Consider the following 15,799-nt stretch of genomic DNA (forward strand, 5'->3'; position numbering starts at 1 on the left):
GGTTTCCTGTTCTTCCGCCCGCAGGGCACCTCCGCCATTCACGAGCAGCTTCACAAACAATCTTTTCAATTTGGTTGAGGGATGCGGGTGGTAGAAGCTAAAATTAACTCAGCCAGGATTGGGCAGTGAAAAATCTTATTTGCATACACGATTGGGATTGGCTAGACTCTAGTGTCTATGGTCCGGAATTCCTAAATACGGTGACCTTCTACTGCCATGGCTGGATTGGGTGCAGCTTTCCGTCGTTTAGGCGCTGTGTCCGGAGCCAGTGCCCTGGGGTTGGCCACCTACGGGGCGCATGGTCAGGGGGCCAAGGCGGGGCTTAAATTATGGGTTCTGAGCTGGAGGGGAGAGGGTTGGAAGCAGAGAACTGGAAGCAGAGAACTGGAAATGGGTACTTCTAAAGGTCAGGTGGATAGAAATTGGTTGCGGGGCGGACTAAAATTGGTAGATAGTGGACTTAAGTCTGCTTCTGACCCTACCCTCGACCTTGGCCAGACCTACCCAATTTCACTAAGATTGACTATCTTGGCTATCCGTTAGTGCCTCTGTCTAATTAGAAGCCGCGAACCCAGGCTTATTTTGGGGAACCTCTTTATCCTGAGATTGACTTGTTAGGCGCGATTACGATTTCATAAAGTACTCTGATTGGCGAGTCGAGGTGAATTTTTACTATTGTCTTTCACAGGTGCAAACATCCAGGACCCGTATCGTAAGGAGGTGAAAAAGCTTATCCCAGCTTTGCTTCTTGCTAGGCCTTGTAGGGGGTGGAGGGAGTTGTTGATCGTTTTTAGTTGGAGACACAAAAGAGATAGAGAGCCACCGAAAGAACTGGAGTTTGGGGAAGCCAAGATGTATGGGGGGCTGTCTGCCAGACTGTGAGTGGGGGAGGGGCCATGGAAACCTTAAGGAAAGAGAGACTAAGGGCTTCGATTCTTAGACATTTAGGGGAATGAAGAGGAAAATGTAGATGTACATTTAAGGAATCCCTAAGAAAATTCAGTTCTAACATTTTCTTTCATCATCTAGCTTTTTGAGAAAACCAACAAACACCACTTCATCCACAGCTTGGCTCTGCTCTGCGTCCCCCTCTGCAGCAAACCGGTCTGGGTAAGTTTCAGAATGCCTCCAAACTTATTCATCCTCTTGCCAGGTCCGGATGTCCTCTCCGCCAAAAGCTTACCTTCAGTGAGGACTAAGAGCTTTCTTTTTTGAGGGAGTGAATTCTGTGACTGGACAGGGCTGGAGGGATAAGACATGGAGACTGAAGGAGAATAGTATGGAGGGATGGATATCAAGGACTAAGGACTTGTGGGAACATAACCACATCACAGGAGGAACAGAGCTGGTGTAGTACCCTATTCTCAGTTCATGTGTTTCTGAGCTTCATATACCTGTCTTCTTGCTTACTCTCAGGCAGGGACTCTGCTTACCTCCGGGATCTCCCTCTTCTGTGGCAGCTTTTACTACCATGCCCTGACTGAAGACACCTCGGCAATACCAGTTGCCCCTGTTGGGGGCTCCCTGCTCATTCTTGGCTGGCTCACCCTAGCTCTTTGAGCTGCTTCCCCTGTATTGTCCCACCCTATCAGTTTTCAGACTAACTTCTTTAGTCATGAAGCAGCAAGCCTATTTTTGTTCAAGGACTACAGTTGTACCTGGGAGAAACAATCAACATTCAGTGGGATACTGGGGAACTTGATTTCTCAGTCTTTGCTGGCATTTTGTTTGGAGGTTGGGAGTAAGAAGACTATTAAAAATGAAATACAGAGAACTTTGGAGTCTTTATTAATCTCACCTGCTTGTCGGGGTGTGGGAGGAATTTGACCTGAGGGACTCTTGCCTTCATGTTTTCCTTTGATAATTTCAATTTTCTTATCAGCTCTGATTGGTTCAATTACCAGCTTCAATAAACAGCTACAGATAACTCCCATTAATCTCTTCCCAACCCTAGTTCCATATCACCAATGTCCTGTGTCTTGAATGTCCCTTAGGTTCCTAAAAATTCAACATTTCCAAAACAGAACCTTTCTCCAAATTTCCTAGTAAGGGTAGTACCATCTCCCAGATACACTGGCTTACAGCCTTAAAGTCATCTTTGTCTTTTTCTTACTCTCAGCCTCCATGTTAAATCTCGTCAATTGTATCTCAGTGACCTCTCTCATACTCAGCCCTTTCTTTTCCACTTAAACTGCCACTAACCTAAGGCTTCATCACTTTCCATCCAGCTATGGTAAATAGCCTCCTAACTGTTCTTCCTGATTTTAGTTTCTCCTTTTTATAATCTTTCCTTCTGACAGCCCTCCTCTCCCAGATAATCTTTAGTTCAAACAAGTAAGGTACTATAAAATGATCTTTGAGGAATCTGTCCTGCTCTGACATTCTATTGGTCTACATCTAAAGCCAATGTACTCATCTTCTTTCTAGTTTGTTACTGATTCTACCATTTGAAAGTCAAGTTTTGTGTTTCCTTTTTTCTCTGCTTCCAGGCATTTTGTTTTTTACGTTCTTTCTTCAAAATCTGTCCAGCAAACATTCCCTGCCATCAAGTACTTACAAGGGGGAGAATACTACCAAGTGGGGGGGGGGGGGCAGGAAGAAGCCTTGTGTAGGAGATAGCATCTAAACTATTTGGAAGTTAATTCCAAACACTGAGGACTATTTACAACTAAGGCACACAGATAGCAGGGGTTTGACCATATTGTCACTTATTTGTCTGGGGTGTCCTGCACGGTCCATCCCTTTCCATTTTAAGGTTGCCTGATTAGCATATCAGGTCATAAAAGCCCCCTTACCATCAGTTTAAGGTATTCCCACCACCCCTGCCTCAATGGGCTGATTTCCTGGCCATACCTAATCCTCTTGATCAAGGGTTCAATAAAGAGGAAACCATTCTGACCTTGTTTTGGTCCCCATATCAAATGGGGTCCACCTTCTGACTAGCTGTACTTTCCAATCTGATGACCATCCTGATGGGATTTCTTATTCTGCCGGTGCTGTTTCTGATTGTGAGTATATGCTAAATAAACTTGTTTGCTTTTTTTAGCTTTCTGGTTGCTCCCTGAGTGCCTTGTGGATATTTCTCTTGCAGTTTCCCTCCCCCTTGACCTTATAAGCAGAGCCTGTAGGGACAGGACAGACTATATCACTCCCTTAACTTTCTATAGCATCTAGGACAAAATAAAAGCTATTTGGATAGGCATTTTAAGGTCCTTTATAATTTGGCTCCAACCTATACCAATAATTTTACATTATTCCCCTTCATGTCTTAATCTGTTTTATTATTTTTTTTAAACCCTTACCTTCTGTCTTAGAATCAATATTGCGCATTTGGTTCTAAGGTTTAGGAACTGTCTTGAACTCAGGGTCTCCTGGGTCTCTAGGATTGGCTCTTAATCCACTGAGGTACCCAGCTATCCACCCCCCCCCCCCAATCTATTTTGAATTCAGCATTCTATATCCATCTCTCATTTCCATGCACTTAAACAAGTCACCTTCTCTGTCTAGAATGTACTTCTTCCTCATTTCAGTCTCCCAAAATACTTATTTTCCTTCTAGGCTTAGTGTCACCTCCTCCAGGAAGCCTTCCTTGTTACTATCTCCTCAAATTAAACTTTTGTAAGCTTCTTTTGGGGGACTATTTTATTTTTGTCTTATATATGCCAAAGACCATGTACAATAGGCACTTATTAAGATTTGTTGAACTGAGTTTAAGCTATGTCCTTGTGAATTCTACCTCTAAATGGTTTTTTTTTTACATCCATCCCCTCTTTCCCAATTTTACTGCAACCATCTCATTCAGATCCCCACTTCCTCTTATAACTTCAGTTCAGTTGTGTTGCCACTGCTGGAATAATCATCATAATGCTCAGGTCTGGTCATGTAATTCCTCTTCTCAAAAACCATTAGTGACTCCCTGAAGACCATAAAGTTCAAACACCTTAATCTGGCATTCAAATCATGTCTGATCTGTCTCCAACCTACCCTTCCATCCTTATCTCACACTATTTCCCTTTACAATACACTCCATCCAAATTCTTTGAATTTATACCTACAGTTTTCTGCCTTATTAATGTGGGGTTTCCCCTGACCAGCAGGGCCCAATACTTGGGATGCTACAATTAAATTTTTGCTTATTGCATCCCCTTTGCCTGAAACATCCTTTTCCCAATAACTCTACCATTTGGAATTCATAGAGGCAGAACTGAAAAGCCACCTCCTCCATGAAGCCTTCCCTTATCTTCCCTTCCTAGACTGTTAAGTAATCTCTTCTGAACTCTCATAGATAGCACTATGTACCTCTCTTTTCTTATCACACAAAACCTTAATTCCCATTGTTTATATATAAGTCACATCTCCTCCTAAAATACTGTAATTATGGTATTTTATTCATCTTTATGTCCTATCCCACCTATCTGCACAATGCCTGCTCTTAGTAGGTACTTAGTAAATGAGAATGAATATGTAAGTGCAATGAATGGAATGAAAATGGGCCATGGAAAAAGAGACAAAGGAAAGGATCCTAACCACATTTTTAACACAGAATAGACAAGACCTTGTGACAAAATGGAGAAAGAGGGGGAAAGAGATAATATTGCAAGCAAGTTTGACTATTTTTTTAAACCCTTACCTTTTGCCTTGGAACCAATACTATGTATTGGGAAGAGTGGTATGGGCTAGGCAATGGGGGTCAAGTGACCTGCCCAGGGTCACGGAGCTGGGAAGTATCTGAGGTCAGATTTGAACCTAGGACCTCCTGTCTCTAGACCTGGCTCTCAATCCACTGAGCTACTCAGCTGCCCCCAAGTTTGACTTTTAAAATGTCAGAATCAGTAATAATCTGAAAAGGAAGATACTGGCTTTATATATCAATCAACCAATCAACAAATATTTATTAAATAGCTACTGTGTACCAAACACTATTCTAAGTGCTGGGGATATAAATACAAGAAATGAAACAAATTCTACTTTAAAGACACTTGCATTCTATGGGGGGACATTATGATATGTATATATGTTTAAGAAATCAAATATTTGGTAGCATTCCCCCATCCCTTCAACTCACTGAAGGATGTTATCACAGAAACCATTAATTATAGAGGTGTTAATGAGGTAACATGATGTTCACACCTATGTGAACACTTTCTCTGATGCAATTAAAGGGAGTCAAGCCATTGGATAAGCAAGATGAGGTGATATATCAAATGAGATAATATTTGTAAAAAAGAACTTAGCTAATAGCTATAATAATAATAGCTAACATTTGCATAGTGCCTACTATGCACCATTATAAACATTTCATTTGATCCTAACAACTAGCCTGGGAGGTAGATGCTAATATCCTCATTTTACAGCTGGGGAGACTGAGACTAATGGCATTAACTTGTACATGATCACACAGCTAGGTCAGATTAGAATCAGATCTGCCAGAATTCAGGACTTAGCACAGTGCCTGGCACTTATGTTATAGTAGACACTTTATAAATGTTTTATTCTCTCCCCTCCCCAAAATTTGTTAAATAAAATGCCAGATATAAAGTAGGCAGTAAGGAAAGGTGCTAGCAGTTGGGGAGATCAGAAAAGGCTCTCTGTGGTACTTGAGCCAAGGAGATTATGTAGACTCAGAATATCAAAACTGAAAGAAACCTCAATGGCAGTTTTCCCTATCTATCCTACATAAGAGACCACCGAAGCCCAGAGAGTGGAAACAACTTGACCACATACACCTAGTTAGTCTTCAAGAGCCCAGATTTCCAAATTCCCATTCAAGTGTTCTACACTACCTTTCTTTGAGTTTTTAGTAAGGATGAAATAATGTAAGGGAGTCTAGGTCGGGCAAGTATGGTCCTCACGTATGTGAGGTAGGGACTGGAGACATATATATAGGTATGGGTAGCATGTACATGGTGGGTGCTTGATAAATGTGGATCGTTGCGCACATAGGTGGTAACAGGCCATATGAGAAGAACCAATTTTAGGGAAGGGCTGAAAAGCATGAAATGGTTTCGGGAAGGTAGTAGTTCCTGCATTCACCAGGAGGGGGCGCTGCGGCCATGTGGTGGAAGTGTATGTGTGTACCCCAGTGTGATGATCCCCTCAGAACCACTGTAACTTTTTCCATTAAACCCACTTCCTTTCCCCGCATACCAGCACCCCACCCTTCTACTCTAGGGTTGGCTGATTTGCATATCAGCATCCAACACCTTTGGGTCGGCTAATTAGTATATGTGGGAAAGGCCCTACATAAACCCCCACCTCAATGCCTGGGGTGCCATTTTCCGGCAGAAGAGGCTGACCCGGATCCTTTCGGTTTCCCCCTCTTCCCCCAACCTCTATCCAACTTTCCACGCCCATCTCTCCTCCGAGGCCGAGAGCATGTGCTAAATAAATGCAGCTTGACTGATTCATGCCTCACACTTATGTTTCTCCCCCTCCTCCCACCTCCCCATACCTAGAATGACTCACTGAGCATGAACCAAGGTGCCTATAGGCGCTACCAAAACAGGCTACCTCCGGATGTCTGCGGCCCAGCTGCTCAAGGGTTTGGCCACTAGAGATCATAAGCTCTTAGATTTAGAGCACCAAATCCGCAGGAGAGGAAGACAGAGATAGGCAGGGGGCGGGGAGGAAGAACGGTCTTTCAGCCTTCACTTTTCATCCTCTCTTCGGCTTCCTAGGTCCCTGTAGTTGGAGAAGACCCGGAAAGTGGGGGAGGGGAGGCCCTCAAAGACAGCAGCAGCCTGCCCTTTCCTCTTCTCCCACCCCACCTCAAGGGTCTGCACTAGTGCTTAGACGTCTCCTGCAAAACCTAGGCCGAAGTGCAGTTCGAGGGCCCTCACGAATCTGAATATATTTTATCCGTCCCGAACTGAACCGCCGGAGCCCGCCTGGCACTGCCCGCGGGCAATCCTAGGGGTGGGGGCTTACTGTAAGTCGGGGCGAAGAGGCGGCCGCTTAGGGCGGGGAGGGAAAGCCGAGCAGGGCGGGCTCTCCGGGGGGAGGAGAAGAGAACAAAGAGACGGGTCGAGTGGACGGGAGCTAGGACTGGTGCGGCTGGGAGCCAGGCGTTCCAGGACACCCGGCCCCCTCCCAGGGCTGCTTCTATTCTATTCCCAGCCTCCTCCCTCCCCCCAGCCCCACTCCCCTGGCATCTTCCTGCGACCACTTTTCCTGTTCCTCTGAGTGAGCCGCAGCCCTGATCCCACCTTTCTCCCTGTCCCAGATTTGTGTCTTGGCGCTGGGTCTCTACTCTCCAATCCCCCTTTTCTCTCCTTTCTTGGCTCTCTTTCTCTAGAAGACACTTCCCACGGGACATCGACATCCTGCTTACAACGCCCCCTTCATGGCAGGTAAGGATGTCATCTATGGAGGTAATTAGGGGTTCCTGGGGCAGGGTGGCTCCTGGGATGGACAGGGATGGGAGGGGTCATATCTCTGAGGGATAAGTGAAGATGGTTTAACTTCCATTAGGCCTCCTCTTTTCCTTCGTTCTCCCTCCCGTCTCTTGAGCTGGGAATCTGGCAGAGGAGAGAGTAAGATGTCAAAGGAGGCATCACCTGGGAATGTAGATGAACCTGCTAGGACGGGGCCCCTCCCTGCTATTCTCTCATGATGTCTCTGTTCTACCTCCTTCATCTTTTTCTCCAGGTGTTTTTGTTTCCTTCATTTCTTCCTTTCTTGCTGTGTTTCCTCTTGGTTCTCTGGGGAACTTAAGGAAGTGAGGAGGCCAGCCTACCCTCTCACTCCTTGCCTCTTCCATATCACCTTCCCACAGGTTACTTGCCCCCCAAAGGCTATGCCCCATCACCCCCCTACCCAGTGACCCAGCCTGCTTCATATTCCAATCCTGCACCTGCCCCAGGCCACATTGTCAACCTCTTCCCTTCCCCTGGTCCTGTGGCCCCCCTGGAACCAGAGCCAGTTACTGTTCCCTTCCTGCAGTTGCCTGGAGTCCCTTCTGGCCTGGAATTCCTTGTACAGGTGAGTTCGGAGTTAAAGGGAGGAAGGCTGTGGGATCTGGATCCTAAATCATTTTCACACACACACTTTCATTTAGTCCTTACAACAGTGGTGTTAGGTAGAGTAAATCCAAATATTATGCCCATTTTATAAATGAGGAAATGGAGATTAGAGGTTGGGATTTGGGTGGTTAGGACATATAGGGATTCAAAATGAATTTTATATATTATATCAATGTAGATATAGTCTCTGGCTTCAAGGAGCTTACAGTCTGATAGAGGAGATAACACTATATATATGAATAACTTTAATACATGATAGAATGTAAGAGACATAAGAGATATAAAATAATACAAGAGAAAAACTTGCTTTTGAGAGGCAGTTGTGGTAATAATGAATCCGGAAAGATTCCTGGAAAGAAGAGGCTAGAGTCTTGAAAGATGAATAGAATTTGAACAGGTAAGGGAGGTAGGGCTAAGAAATTGGGGGTTTAAGCAAAAAAGTACAGGGAAGGGAAAATATCAGGAAATATAGCTGGAAATGTAGGCTTTCTATCTAGTTCCATGGGCTAGGGGAGAAGTGTTTGTATGTATCTCTCTTCCTAGATTGATCAGATCCTGATTCACCAGAAGATTGAGCGGGTAAAAGGTAAGTGGGGTATAATTGTGCCCAGATATGAAAGAATGATAGGTTGGAGAAGGCTGAAGACTGAGCTGGAAGGGAAAATACTACAAAGTAGAGGAAATCTCTCAGTTGGAAAGTGGTAGGATAAGAAATGGGAGAGCCTGCCCTTTGTTTCTCTAAATAATCTTATCAGCTCCTTTGGATTCAACTATCATCTCTATGCCAATTATACCCAGATTTATCTATCCAGCTGTAGGCTCCCTCCTTAGCTACCTTTTCTCCTGATAGACAATTGAACATTTCTTTTCATTTTTTTTGGGGGGGGGTTATATCTTTGTTTTAACATCACCTTCATTTTCCAATATTTCCCTCACACTTCCCTCATTCTGGGATTGATCACTTATAACAAATAATATAAAAAGAAAGAAAATATGACTGTTCAGCAATACTAAGCAGGATATAACAACTAAGCCCTACATTGGAGTTATCATGTTATACTCATAACTCCTCACTTCCACAAAGAAGACAGGAAGTTGCATCATTGTATATTTTCTTTGGGTGCAAATGTGGCAATTATAGTTAAAACATTCAGTTTCAATTTCTTTTGTTTTATACACTTATATTGATGAAGCATTCATGTATATTGATTTCCTGGTTCTTATCTCACTGTGTGTGTGTGAATGTATTGATTTTAGACTTCCATGTTTCTTTATATCCTTCCCATTCATCATTTCTCATATCAGAGTAATATTTCATTATTTCTATACTACATATGGAACATTTTAAATTGGATATCTCTTGGGCATCTTAAACTCAACAATTCCCAGAGCTCATTATTTTCTCCATGCCCCGCTCCTCCCTACCAACCTCCACTCTTCCTGAGATCCTTATTTTTGTTAATGGTATCATTATTCTTATAGATACTTAAGTTCAAAGACTTAGAGGTGGGCTCTCCTCTCTTTCTTACTCTGTATATCCAATCAGTTGCTAAATCTTGTTCCTTCTGCTTCTTCTACATCTGGTCTAGACTACTACTGCAAGAATTTCTCCTAATTGATCTCTTTGCCTCCTGTTTTTTCCTACTCCAATCTACTTTCTACAATTCTGCTAGAGGTTTGACCGTATTATTCTTCTGTTATTCTCATGTTATTCAAGAAGTCCCAGTAGCTCCTAGTTACCCCTAGGATAATTCTCTCTCTTTGTTTTTAATTCTTAACTTTTTTTTTTAACCCTTACCTTCTGTCTTAGAATCAATACTAGGTATTGGTTCCAAGGCAGAAGAGTGTTAAGGAAATGGGAGTCAAGTAATTTGCCCAGGGTTACGCAGTTAGGAAGTACTGAGGCCAGATTTGAACCCAGGATCTCCCATCTCTGAGCCTGGCTCGAAATCCACTGAGCTACCCAGCTGCCTCCTAATTCTTAACTTCTGTCTTGAAATTAATAGGGTTACAAAGCAGAAGAGTGGTAAGGGTCAGGCAATTAAGTGACTTGCCCAGGATCACACAGTTAGGAAGTATCTGAGGCCAGATTTGAACTAAGGATCTCTTGTCTCCAATTCTCTTTCCTGGATTATTTCACATAATTCCCCTTCACAAACCTACATTACAACTCCTGTCCCCCAATCCTAGAATTCCCCCCTTACTTCTAGTTTGTAGAATCCCTAAGTTCTTTCCAGGCTAAGCTCAATCTTGTATAGAAGGCCTGCCTCGATTCCCCAATTGCTAGTGTTCTTCCCTTACCATCAAAACTTATTTTGTGTCTACTTATTTTCCTGTTGTTTCTTCATGGCCCTCAAGGTCAAAAATGATTTAATTTTTGCCTTTGTGTCTCAATCATCATAAGGTCTGGTACATAGCAACTACTTAGTAAAGGCTAATCGAATGAATGGAGGTAGGCTCAGAAATTCAGTGCTAATGTTCATGTATTCACCTCTCCCCATCACCATCTCTTGCTCCTAGCATGGGAGATCTGTAACCGGTTTGAGCTACGTTCTGGAGTAGGGCAACCACTAGGCCAGGCAGTTGAAGAAAGCAGCTGCTGTGCCCGTCTCTGCTGTGGGACTCGCCGGCCCATGCGTATTCGTGTGGCTGATCCTATGAACCGAGAGGTCCTGCACTTTGTCCGCTCTCTACATTGTGGGACCTGCTGCTGTCCCTGTTGCCTTCAGGAGGTGAGCCTGGATGTGATGTCTGAGACTTGTGGGGAGCTTGGACTTATAGAGGTCTTAGAGGTTGGGCCTGAAAGAGCTGGGGGGCAAGCACTCCGAACCTAGGAGGTAGAAGGCTAGAACTAAGGATGTCAAAGCTAAAGGTATTTGAGCCAGGGGCTGAGAGATATTGAGATAAGGGATCCAGAATCCAGTGGTCTTCCTCCATGGGCCAAGGTCCATGAAGAAAATTGAGGTCTGGACTGGGGGCTGGACAGCTTGGAACCTTGTGGTGATTCTGTCTTCTCATGGCCTTAGCTGGAAGTACAGGCTCCGCCTGGTACAACTATTGGGCATATACTACAGACCTGGCATCCCTTCCTCCCCAAGTTCTCCATCCAAGATGCAGATCGTCAGACACTGCTTCGAGTTGTGGGTCCATGCTGTACCTGTAGTTGTGGCAGTGACACCAACTTTGAGGTAGGGATTAAGTAGCAAAAATTATGATAGTGGGGTTGAGAGAGCCAGTGAAATCTCTGGGGTTTAATATCTTATACTGCGTAAACACAGCCATGGTCCTTCCCTTAAACAGAGAAGTGCTCAAAAGTCTAAGATATAGATTCTTTTAATACTAACAATATGGTTGCCACCAGGCTCAAAGATATTTTCTTCCAAAAGATGGCAGCCCTTATGGTCCGATTCAGTGGATACTGCTGTGTTCTCAAACTGGGACTTTTATGCTGCAACATCCTAGTACCTGACATTCAAAATGGTGACTTTTTAGTAAAGTTGTTCTATTGTATTTTTAAAAAATCTTTAACTTCTGCCTTAGAATTGATACTAAGTACTGGTTCCAAAGCAGATAGGGCTAGGCAATTGGGGTTAAGTAATTTTCCAGGGTTAGACAGACTAGAAAGTGTCTGTGGTCAAATTTGAACCCAGAACCTCCTGGTTCCAGGCTTGACTCTCTATCCACTGAGCCACCTAGCTGCCCTTCCTTTGTATTTTTAGACAAATTTTTTCTTCTAGTGGTGCTGGTTTAGTATCCCACTGGTTGTCCAATTGCTAATTGCTGCAGGCAGGAAAACCAGTTTTCAACACCGAAGCTCAAAGGCATTGGCATTTAATTGATTGATTGGCACAAGTCAATATGGGCTCATAAGATTGTAGATTTAGAGTTGGAAGTTACCCTTCTAGGCCACCTAGACCAACCCTCTAATTTTATAGAAGTAAAGTGATTGAACCTCCCCTGTTTAAAAAAATTTTTTTAAGTGACTTACTCATATTCACAAGATTTGGAAGACAATTTAGATTTCTATCCAGTCCCCTTTACTTTAAGATTAACTGATGCCAAGAATCAGCTAGGTAGCTTAGTAGACAGAGTACCAGGTCTGGAGTTAGAAGGACCTGGGTTCCAATATGATCTCAGATACTTCCTAGTTATGTGATTCTGGGCAAATCACTTAATCTCTATTGCCTAGCCCTTGCCCTTCTAGTTTAGAGTTGTTACTAAAACAGAAAAAAAGGAAAGGAAAATAAAAGAAACATATCAGAGTATCAGTAACAAGTTACTTAATTACCTATTTAATCAGTAAGTAATTACTTAGTTACTTCTAAGTAACTTAGTTCAAGATAACATAATATGTAGCAAAACTTGAATTAGAACTCAGATTCTTTAGATACCAAGATATGAAATCCATGTCTCAAGTAGTTTATAATTACATGGTGGAATATAAGATATACAAAAATAAGGATGATACAGAGTAGAATATTATGATAGCAGAGTAAATATCTGGATAAAGTATTTTAGAAAACATTTAGAGAGGAAAACAAAGGGGGGTGGGGTGGGGGGGAGAATGGGACGTGGGATGACAAAGGCCAAGTTAACTGGAACCATGTTTCACCATGTCCTCAAACCGAAAAACTCTCAGGGACCCTTAGAATCAGTTTGAAAGCTTGAGGACAAATAAGAGCTTCTTGGCAACACTTTAACTGCTGTAAATAACAAAAAATTCATTGCTCCAAGAAGTTTGAAAATGCATTAATTTGAGAGGGGTCAGCTCATGAATGGTAGCTCCATTAGGGTTAAAACTGTCCATGTAACATTCTGGTTTTCCTTGGTAATCCACCATGGACCTGTCTTGCCAGGGAACAAGAGAGAATAGATTCCACATAGAGCAGCTAGCCTCCTCCATATGTCATGGCTCATCAGTTCCCTTCTCCTGGTCATCAGGTGAAGACTAAAGACGAATCACGGAGTGTGGGTCGGATCAGTAAACAGTGGGGAGGCATTGTGCCAGAGGCCCTCACTGATGCAGACCAGTTTGGCCTCCAGTTCCCCTTGGACCTTGATGTGAGATTGAAGGCTGTGCTACTGGGGGCAGCTTTTCTTATTGTGAGTGCTCATATCCTATGCTTCTTCTATCTCCCTCTTTATCAGAGTGTCTTGTTCATCTCAAAGGTATGAGGGTGGGGTGAAGAGGGGTGGGAATGAATGGTAAGGTGAAAAAAAGGGTGGGCAAATAGAAAGGGTTAGTCCTTTGGGAGAACATGGATGGGATTAAAGGATACTATGTCAGGATCCCTCTTACCATGTCTTTATTGGCTCCTCCCCTCCCCCCAGGATTACATGTTTTTTGAGAAGCCACGAGATGCTAATTCTGGGCCTTCGGTCATCACCAGTTAGAGGCTGCTCGTTTAATCAAAGATAGGTATCCTAGTCACAGAATTCCAAGATGTCTACCACCACCACCCTGACCTGGTCTGGCCCCAGGATGGAAGATGACCACTACCACTCTCCAGGATGATGGTGCTTTGAGGAGAGAGATCTAGGAGTGGGGCTTAGGTAACCCAAAGAAACTTTGAAAGCTTTCATAATGAAGACTGAGGCTCTATTCCCTGCAAGGAGTGGGGAAGTACAAATGCTGCATGTGCTGAATGCTAAGGGTCTTTGTTTTAGGCCCCTTTCCTTTAACTGATCCCCTAAAGGTTGCCATCACTACTCATTTGTATTTTGCTCCATAGTACCATTCCATTTTACACCTCTTTCCTTGGTACCCCTCTCTATTCTTCCCCCAACATTAACCATCTTCCCCTTCCCCTTATTTACATTTTTCTACCTCCTTTGTTCCTAATATAACCCCATCTTCCCTCCTAGTATCATAATATCAAAAGAGAACCTAGATGTAGGTGCTACGGAATGTAATTATTAGAGTAGTCCCCCACCCCTCACCCCCAAAAAAGGGAAAAAAACACAACCTGCTAGAATCATAAATCTTTGGGACTTTTCCTTTTACAAATGAAGAAGCTAAGGTCAAGTTAAAGTAAATTGACCAAAATCACACAGTGAATTGGGGGTGGGAATAGGAAGGGTAAAAAACTCTTGATCTCAAGTCTTCTGATTCTTAGACCAGTGATTTCCTCCCCTCATTTTACAATGTACCTTTTATTCCCTGAACAACATAAATCCAGGCCCCCTGGAACTGTTCTTGGACCCATGGTACTTTAAGAGGAGATGAGTTAACCCTCCTTATACATGCTTTTTTGGGCTGGGGTCCTAGTACCTAACTATCAGATCCCCAAACATCATTTCTCCTGCCCTTTTTCCAAGCTGGTGCTTATTGCAGCTTTTCTTATGCCTTATTTAACATTTTTTCTCCTCTCTGTCTGAGCACTAGGGAGGATAATGTGTCTTTGTATGGTGTGTGCATACATTTATTATATATATGCATATATTAAAAAATTTCTAACTTTTTGGACACTGGAGAATTCATATGTGGAGTTGGAGAGGGGACTTGGTATGGAAACAAAGGAAATCTGAAGTCAAGCCCCCTGTCCTAACTTGGTCATGTTCAAAATCCAAGTTTATCTGTATCCTTCCAAGGTCAGAGAGGTCTGTGTCCCAACCTTACCATTTGCCAAGACCTATGTTTACCCAAGTCTCAAGAGGACGTCTTCCATAATGCAAAGTTAGAGGACTATGCCCACATAATCCAAAGTGTTTACTCCTATCTTGACTCCTACCCATAAGCCTTCTCCATGATCCAGTTGAAGATGGTAGCAGCAAGAGGTTCTGGTATGGAATGATGTCTAGTATTCCACACATGTCAGTCTGAGTTCTGCAAAGCTTCTGTGGGTAGAGTGGGGTGCCTTAGCCAGGCTTTTGCTTCCTAGGTAGAGGCTAAGCAGAGCCAAGTGAATGTGGTTGCCTTTGTCTTAGAATTTAATGCTAGAAGAAACTTCAAGCTTATATTATTGCAAATGATGAGATGATGGGACTTGTTAGAAGTCAAAGAGTAAAAACAGCAAAGCTGGAATTTCAACTCAAGTCTTCTGATTCCCAATTTTGTGCCCTTTCTACTTTGATACATCTCTCCCTTTGCACTCCTGCATAGGTTCTAAAGTGCTAAGCCTGTTCCCTTAGACAGCAGAGTCTACCCTAAACTGCAAGAAGAGGAGAAAGGAAAGGAGAGCATCCTTAAAATTATTAGTGAAGCTCCATTCCCTTCCTATGGGGTGGGTCTGATATACCACACTTCATTCCAGTCAGATAACAAATGCAAAACAATGAGGATTTTATCCCCTAACATCAGCCCAGCTGAAGTTCAAACTATACCCTTTAAAGAAAGAATGGAAGTGGTCATCTTGTCATCTCTTTGAAGTATGGTGACATTTTACCACCCTAGGCAAGGCTGGTTCATGACCTACTGGCTAGTGGTACAGAAATTCCATTGCTAACCCTCCAAGATCTATCAGCAGTCACCCTCAGAGCCACTGCTCAGTGGAAGAAGAGCAGTTAAATCTGAGGGAATTCAGAGTTGGAAGGCTGGCCAGTTGAATTCCTCAGAAGAATGGATAGCAGGAAAGATAACATGGGACATTCCAAGGGAAACTTCAGAAGGAAGAGGCACCAGGGGGAGTACAGAACTTAATAGGTAAGTGAGGATTTGAAGATCTTCCCTGGTTTTCTTTTCTTTTCCCTTATCTTCTGTTTCAGAATCAACACGGTCTATTTGTTTCAAAGCAGAAGAGCAGTAAGTGTTAGGCAGTGGAGGTCAAGTGACTTGCCTG

The 15,799-nt window shown here is 43.2% G+C and overlaps 2 protein-coding genes across 7 annotated transcripts; both read left to right on the forward strand.

The window, feature by feature from the left end:
• The first annotated feature begins 57 nt into the window (after positions 1–57).
• Positions 58–1,774, forward strand: TMEM256 (transmembrane protein 256). 2 transcript variants are annotated; one of them, XM_001365022.4, is made up of 4 exons: positions 58–301; positions 689–720; positions 1,030–1,110; positions 1,417–1,774. In XM_001365022.4, the coding sequence occupies exons 1-4, from the start codon at positions 217–219 to the stop codon at positions 1,558–1,560; spliced, it is 342 nt and encodes a 113-aa protein (XP_001365059.1). In that variant the 5' UTR covers positions 58–216; the 3' UTR covers positions 1,561–1,774. The 2 variants fall into 2 exon arrangements, with proteins under 2 accessions (XP_001365059.1, XP_056673605.1); XM_056817627.1 differs by having other exon boundaries at positions 134–406.
• Positions 1,775–6,195: 4,421 nt separating this feature from the next.
• Positions 6,196–14,487, forward strand: PLSCR3 (phospholipid scramblase 3). Of its 5 annotated transcripts, none has more exons than XM_056817624.1 (8): positions 6,196–6,928; positions 7,295–7,349; positions 7,775–7,980; positions 8,565–8,607; positions 10,542–10,753; positions 11,048–11,209; positions 12,963–13,124; positions 13,353–14,487. In XM_056817624.1, the coding sequence occupies exons 2-8, from the start codon at positions 7,343–7,345 to the stop codon at positions 13,413–13,415; spliced, it is 855 nt and encodes a 284-aa protein (XP_056673602.1). In that variant the 5' UTR covers positions 6,196–6,928; positions 7,295–7,342; the 3' UTR covers positions 13,416–14,487. The 5 variants fall into 5 exon arrangements, with proteins under 5 accessions (XP_056673602.1, XP_056673604.1, XP_007483419.2 ...); XM_007483357.2 differs by having other exon boundaries at positions 6,908–6,928; positions 7,942–7,980; XM_056817626.1 differs by lacking the exon at positions 8,565–8,607 and having other exon boundaries at positions 6,200–6,928; positions 7,942–7,980.
• Positions 14,488–15,799: the final 1,312 nt, after the last annotated feature.

Source organism: Monodelphis domestica, chromosome 2, assembly GCF_027887165.1.
Source record: "Monodelphis domestica isolate mMonDom1 chromosome 2, mMonDom1.pri, whole genome shotgun sequence".
NCBI classification, from domain to species: Eukaryota; Metazoa; Chordata; class Mammalia; order Didelphimorphia; family Didelphidae; genus Monodelphis; species Monodelphis domestica.

What these genes read in the sequence shown, in the direction of transcription:
- PLSCR3 (XM_056817624.1), top strand. An exon ending in GTCCCTGTTGCCTTCAGGAG is followed by an intron (nt 10,754 to 11,047) that starts GTGAGCCTGGAT and finishes TCATGGCCTTAG; the next exon opens with CTGGAAGTACAGGCTCCGCC. An exon ending in GCAGTGACACCAACTTTGAG is followed by an intron (nt 11,210 to 12,962) that starts GTAGGGATTAAG and finishes CCTGGTCATCAG; the next exon opens with GTGAAGACTAAAGACGAATC.
- TMEM256 (XM_056817627.1), top strand. Translation starts at nt 217, where the DNA reads ATGGCTGGATTGGGTGCAGCTTTCCGTCGTTTAGGCGCTGTGTCCGGA. An exon ending in AGGACCCGTATCGTAAGGAG is followed by an intron (nt 721 to 1,029) that starts GTGAAAAAGCTT and finishes TTCATCATCTAG; the next exon opens with CTTTTTGAGAAAACCAACAA. An exon ending in TCTGCAGCAAACCGGTCTGG is followed by an intron (nt 1,111 to 1,416) that starts GTAAGTTTCAGA and finishes GCTTACTCTCAG; the next exon opens with GCAGGGACTCTGCTTACCTC.